This window comes from Belonocnema kinseyi, chromosome 6, assembly GCF_010883055.1.
Source record: "Belonocnema kinseyi isolate 2016_QV_RU_SX_M_011 chromosome 6, B_treatae_v1, whole genome shotgun sequence".
Lineage (NCBI taxonomy): Eukaryota > Metazoa > Arthropoda > Insecta > Hymenoptera > Cynipidae > Belonocnema > Belonocnema kinseyi.
This window is the reverse complement of record NC_046662.1, coordinates 95,565,778-95,573,039: the sequence shown is the minus strand read 5'-3', so window position 1 is coordinate 95,573,039 and position 7,262 is coordinate 95,565,778. Positions and strand designations below refer to the sequence as shown.

The 7,262-nt window shown below is 28.5% G+C and overlaps 1 protein-coding gene across 2 annotated transcripts in view; it reads right to left on the bottom strand.

Annotated features, from left to right (window-relative positions):
* Positions 1 to 378: 378 nt before the first annotated feature.
* Positions 379 to 7,262, bottom strand: part of LOC117174715 (fringe glycosyltransferase) — a 173,367-nt gene continuing 166,483 nt past the window's right edge. For both annotated transcript variants that reach the window (XM_033364027.1, XM_033364028.1), the window contains exons 8-9: positions 6,523 to 6,608; positions 379 to 3,218 (exon numbers count right to left, since the gene is read on the bottom strand). In XM_033364027.1, coding sequence (XP_033219918.1) covers positions 3,161 to 3,218; positions 6,523 to 6,608 — 144 coding nt within the window. In that variant the 3' untranslated portion in view covers positions 379 to 3,160. The remainder of the gene's footprint in view (positions 3,219 to 6,522; positions 6,609 to 7,262) is intronic.

The following is a 7,262-nucleotide window of genomic DNA, read 5'->3' as shown; positions in this document are numbered from 1 at the left end:
CGTTAAAATTCCTTCTGATATTTCTTGATTAAAAATCTATAGTTTCTTTTAAGGCAAATATTGCATAAAAAATTCTACTTAATCATTTGAAAGTTTAACTCTTTCGTTGAATTAAACTTTTTTCGTTGAAAAATAACCCTGATTCCCTTGTTTTGAGAGCATTTTGTGATATGAAGTCTGCTGAAATATTATATTTATATATTTTGTATTTCATTTTAAATGGTTGTCAAATGAAATCGAGGAAACTATTTTTACTTAAAAGGCTGCGGTGTGCTTTTAGTATTTGTGATTTCATCCTGGTAGTTTTTGAGTGACCCGAATTTGAAATTTCTGTTTAAAATAAAAATGGGTAGGGAAATAAAATGATAAAAAACTTGATGATGATAATTTATAGAAGTGTATTATCATATAAAACAGTATTTATACAACGTCGAAACAATATATTCGTAGATCCCGTGCTTTGAGCAATATATAATAACCAAATCTCTTTCCATTTTCTCTTTCCAAGAGCGCGTTAGACGCGTCACTATTTCGTTCACACAGCTACTGATAAAAACTCTCATTCCTTGAATTCTAAGCCATTCGAATTGAGTTTTTGATTGAAAGAGATTCAATTGGAATTCCAAAAAAGACGTCGCCCAATTTTCTTTTTTTCAGTATTGCACACTGGGACACGTCGAAAATATACACTCGCAATCCAAGCGATCTCTCTCAAAAAAGAAAAAAAAACAAGATTAAAAAATAAACATAAAATGAGGTAACAAAAAGGAAAAATATGATCGCTCTCATTCATGCACACGCATACATATTACAATATCACATTGTACAGCTGTCTGCTTTGCTACGAGGGACTAGCTTAAAGTCATTTTATTACTCCAAGTGCTAATCATTTTTCTTGCGAATTATATAAATAACAATATCGTTTTTTATGATCAATATACTTAAGCGATATCTAATGTCTTTCGACCACAATAGCTGTGGCGCTGTGGTGATAACGAAGTCTTTCGTATGTATAAATCAAACAAAATGTATACAAAAACTACTTGTATCACATTCACTTCTAACACAAATAATTAAATAAATATTTCTTTCGATAGAATTTTTAATTTGATTTCATGAAAAGAAGAAAAAAGTAATTTGCCTTGCAAATCGCTACAAACGAGATTACAAAGGCTTTGGACCCATAGAAGAACAAAATAAATATTAATATCCAATGAAGGGTGTAGCTGGTTGTACCGAAATTTCGGTACAAAATAGCGTGACTTGGGAAAGAGTCTTTTGTCGCCGAAATTCTGATACAAACAACCGCATTTTTCGGTACGCGTAAATATTCCCTAAAATTAAATACGTAATCTTGTTTACTATACTACTTGTCATTTTAAACATTATTGAAATAATGCTGTAAACTCAACTAATTGCTGATATATATTAAATACCAATTTCATTTAATTCAAAATAAATATTGTTCAATTTCAAATTAATTTTCACAAATTGCTTTATAATTTGACGTGAAACACTACGAATGACTTCGTTTTTGTTGAAAACCTGAATTATAAATAATCTTTGTAATTATTTTCAACAAATAGTCACGCTAGCTTTCGATAAATATTTTTTAATGTCACAGACTTGAAAGGGTTCGCGATACCCATCAATGGGCTCAAAGTTCCAACAAACTGAAAATTTAAAAATATGTGTCATTCCACATCCCAATTTAAATAATCTACAAAATATTTAATTGAAACTTTAAGCCAAAAATAATTTACGATGTACGACCGACTTCTTCATCTTTGTTTAAAAGAATTATTCCAAAATAATTCATTAGTTTCAAATATAAATGCATATATTCTTTATCAGTATTTTTAACCAAAGTAGAATATGTCGATCGTTTATAATATGTCAATATGCATATGTACACTATTTTACAGAAAGCTTTGATATTTCTTAAAACTAGTTTTTATAATCCTTTCAAAATCATGCCGAATTTGGAAAGTTTCACAGCAGAAACTCGGATTTTGACTTTTAAAGTACTTGCGTAAATATTGTATACGTAGGTTTTTTGTATACCTAAATTAAATTCTTTACTTAATTTAAAATAAAGTAAAATAAATTTCGAATTTTCTCCTAATTTCAATAACAATAATATGATTTTTCTTCCTCACATTGCTTCTTTATAAAGGGAGGTCTGTAATTATGTAAATTTTCAAATGTATTTTTTTGACATACTTTAATATGATTCGATCCCAGGGAAACAAAAATGCAATTTGAAAAAATTTGTCTATACATTTTTTCTGTTTATCAAATCGCGAAAAATAAAAGTACTTTCTATTTGAACGAATTGTAACTTCAATGATTGATTTCAAGGTCTGTTAATGTTTTGAACTAGATCGGTCAAACATTAGTAGCTTCTTTGCGTTTGGAAGTTTCAAAACAAATTGTTTACCTGGTTTATAAGAAAAAAACTTTCTTAATATTGAAATACAACAATAATATATCTGATGTATTTGTTCTCGTATTTGAGACACATTCATGGATCTATTCTGGAACCTTTTATAACCTTCCATGACCTATCAATAGAAATTTTTTAAATTTAACAACAAAAATGTACTTTTTTGTATAATGGACATTTATTTAATATTTAATATTTTTAATAATTCACTACTGTAACTTAAAAATTGGTTTAAAATAAGATTTTTTGTACGAAATAAAAAAATCAACTTGATGAAATAGTGTGAGATTTTGTTCTCTCTATGAGGAAGCACATTAATTTGACACCTGTAAGGAAGAAAAGTGCCAAAAATGTCGTTTTTGCAGTTTTTGTTAATTATTTTAAACTGCAAGTGTGTCTTTCGTAATTCAAAATGCATTTGATTCAAATGCCGCCCTAAGCTTGTTTAATCTTTCATGCACGCTCGTAACCATTGATGGATTATCTTCTAGACAAAGTTTATTAAACAAGATTCTGCTACGTGTTTAACCTATCGACAAAGCGACTCACGTGACATTTATGGATCATATAAGCTTATATCTTCTTGCTGCTCCGATGACTGCAGTTGGAGATAATTTCAGACTTTTGCTGATGTTAGTGTTCAGTCATGATGGTTCATTAGTTTATAAAAAAAGTTGTATTTTCAAATACATGAACTAATTACCAGTAAGTTCATCATCTGTGTGGACAATACGAAACGCTCGGGAAGAGGTGACAGTGTATTGATCTAAATCTGCAATAAAAAGGATAAACATTTATTAATTCAAGAACAAATTTTACTCATACAACCTAAATTTAGAAAATGTACGAGAATTTGGGCATCTAATTAAAAACTTGTCCCTATGCCTATACTATAGCTTAGTATTATATTATGATTTAAGCTTCAAAAATAGCATGTTATCCGTAAGAGGCAGCCTTTAAACTACGTTATTAATCTTGGGCTTTTTTACCACTCTTCTTGCCGAAAGTAGTTCCCCCCCCCCCCATCCGGCTTGAAGTAACGTAGCCGTTTAACAAACCCTCTTAACAGAGTGGAGATGGGGTGATTTTACACGAAAATTGGAGAATAAATTCTTTTAAATAAAATTAATGCGTATGTACCATATTTAACTCAACATGAAAATATATTAAAAATAAGATATAAATAATAAATAAATAATAATAAATGAAAACTCCTGCGATTTTAAATCAAAATATATTGCATTTTCAATAAAATATTTGAATTTTCAGACAAGAAAGATTTTCGACCAAATTTTTAATCCAAAAGGATGCATAAGGATGCATTCAACAAAATGTTATACAAAATAGTTGATTCATAGACTAAATAGTTGCACTTTGAACCAAATGGTCAAATAAGGCGAACAAAAAAGATTAAAATTCAACCAAAAGCAGTTGATTTTTCATAACAAAAAGAATATTTTTTTTAGAAGACACTTGAATTTTCAAAAAGAATAGTTGAATTTTCAACAAAGAAATTTATTTTAACCAAAAAATATGACTTATTTACCATAAAAGATGAATTTATAATTTGCAAGGACGAATGTTGAACAAATCAGCTCAATTTTTGACCAAAAAAATGGCATTAATAAAGCAGTAGAATTTTTAATCTTCAACCATTAGTTTTCAACCAAGAAGATTAATTTTCTACAAAAATACAGATTTTCTATTAACAATGGAATAATATATAATAATAATAATAATAATAATAATAATAATAATGGTAGCTCTAAGAAAGCATCCAGAGGTGACTGTCGTCACCTCCAACGCTCGTAAAACGCTCGTAATTGTATACTTACAACATCATCACAGGAGGTTTCAACCATCGTATTAAATTATTTGAATTAACTTATAACATTCTAATCTCATCAGTCACTTGACTTAATCCGTGGCTATGATGTATAACCGGGTTTACCCGAGTAAAAGTTGAATAAAAACACACAATAATAATAATAATAATAATAATATATATGATATATAAAATATATAGTTCTAAGAGAGATGGTAGCTCTAAAAAAGCATCCAGAGGTGAATGTTGTCACCTCCAACGCTCGTGGCCGCTCGTAATTGTATACCTACAACATCATCGCAGGAGGTTTCAAGCATCGTATTAAATTATTTGAATTAACTTATAACATTCTAATATCATGTCACTTGACTTAGTCCATGGCGATGATTGATAACCGGGTTCACCCGAGTAAAAGTTTAATAAAACATAATAATAGAATATATTTTCAGTTGAAAAAATATTTAAAAAAAAACAATTCTGAACCAGTTTAATTTTTTTTTTAAGATGAATTTTTAATCAAATACATATATTTCCTACCAATTAGTTGAATTTTCAATTTCAAAAGGATCATTTTTTAACAAAATGAAATATTCACAGATTGAACCAAAATGTTAATTTTCAACCAAATGCTTGAGTTTTCACGCTAAAACGACGAATGTTCAACAAAACAGTTGAATTTTTAACTCAAAAATATCAATTATCAACAAAAAACATGAATTCTCATAAAGACAGATAATCGTTGTTATTTCGCCTAAACCAGATTTAAATTTTAAATAAAAAAAACTAAACAATTAAATTCAACCATAAATGGCGAACTTTCAAGAAAATAGTTGAATTCTCAGCAAAAAATGGATTAGTTGTCAACCAAATAGTTGCATTTTTAACCAAAAGGATAAATTTGCAAACGAGAAGATTAATTTGCTATAAAAAAGACTAATTTTCAACAAAATACACAAATATTCAACTAGATAAGGACAACTTTTAATATGAAAAATATATTAATTTTCAACCAAAAATAGAAAAATTACATTTTTTGTTTGAAAAAAAATTATTTTTAACAAAAAATGAAACAAATTTTCACAAAATATAATACAGAGAAAAAGTTTGGGTATACTTCCTCTAGTCGTTTAAAAATGCATACTTCACTTCAAAAACGAATATCTGTGCAGAAATTAAATCTACTATTTGCCTAACCTAGAAAAATGTGCCTAAAAATGTGAAGAAATCATAATATCAAGAGTAAATCCTATCTTGAAATTTTTTGAGTAATAAACGTCCGAGATTCGTCGCTTACCTTTAATTTTTATGTGGTAAAAACGTCAGATTCCATGGTAGATATTACAATGAAATATAAAGGAATCTTAGGTTGTATCTTATAAAGAAATATGAAGGTTAACGACGAATATCGGGCTATTGGCTTCCCAAACATTTCTTTTTCAAAAGTAAATATGTTTATGAATGCTCCGTTATTACATAATATTTAATCATAAGGTTTATTTTGGTTTAGAGAATAGGGTTTTCTATTGATTTTAGGACTTTTCTAGATTTTTAGAAAACTGTCTAGATTTGGCAGAGTTGATTAGCATAATTTCATCGTAAGCGGATTCAACGCAATTTTTCCTCATCTTTCAAATCATTGTACTAACATAAAAAGTCGTAAATTCAGGTTCTGCAAAAATATTCGTCTTTATAGTGAAGCAAGACTTTACAAACGGTCAAACGAAACGTACCGAAACTTCCTGTCGGTAGTATGGTTTTACTTTCAAACATATAAATAACTATTCAACGGAAAAAAATAAATTTGTAATAAATAACAAAAATAAAATAGTAGACTTTTCAACAACAACAAAAAAAAAACTTCAACCAAAAATAGTTGGATTTTTGTATTTGTTTCGATGAATTCAGTTCGCATTAAGGAAAAATTCACAAGATTTGATTGAAATTTATCATCAGAAAGCATACTAAACATTATTTAGGTTCGTAACGTTACTTCCACTGACCCCTTCTCTTCCCCTGTTACCATTCGTACTTTTTGACGTAACCCCCTCCAACCCTAAAATTTGCAACGTAGTTTATGGACGGACCCTAAGTAGAAACAACTGATATATTTAACTAAATGAAAATCAATTTTTATATTTTAATTTTAGTGTTATTATTATTAAAATATAAGTATAGTAAAAAGATGTTTCGCATTTTGCATAAACTGACACATTTCAGATGTACTTAAATAATATAAAATTAACAAACTTACCTTTTTGGGTCGTCTGTCACATCAAATCCATCGATTTTGACAACATTCCATTCATCCCTAGTGCCTTTGGAGTAACTAAACGATACCTGAAACAAAATAGAAAAAGGAGGGTTAAATTAAGTCTCTGGAATGAGTATGAAATGCGAATAAAGAATCGGACTGTAAGGAATGAAAGCAGAGTGCTCGTTTTCCGTTTATCATTGCTACTATCATTGTAAGCGATCACCATTATTATTTTGCGCCTCACATTATTATTTTGCGCCTCATATTATTATTTTGCGCCTCACATGTCGCCTCTATCGGACTCATGAAACTTGAAACTCCCGTATCAGGTGCGGCGAAGAAAATTATTTTCAACCAGATGTTGTCTTTTAGTGCTTCTCTCAAATCTACAAAACCCTCCAGAAATCTCTACAAAATTAATACATTCTTTCACAAGAGAAAGTATAATATTCAATTACATTAATATAAGGTTTCTTCTACACAAGTTCAAACTTCGGAAATTTAACATTTTTGAATTTTAAAGGCTTTTAAATTAAAGATACCTAAATATTAATATTTCATTACTATATTTATGAATTTATAACGTACATGTTATGGTTTTTTGTTTAAATTTGATTACTTCCAGTTTTAAATCTTAAAAATTTCATTAGTTCATATTTTAAATAGTTTTTTCTTCAATTTTAAACAATGTCATCTTGAATTTATACCACAAAGCATGCTGATATAAATTCTAAACA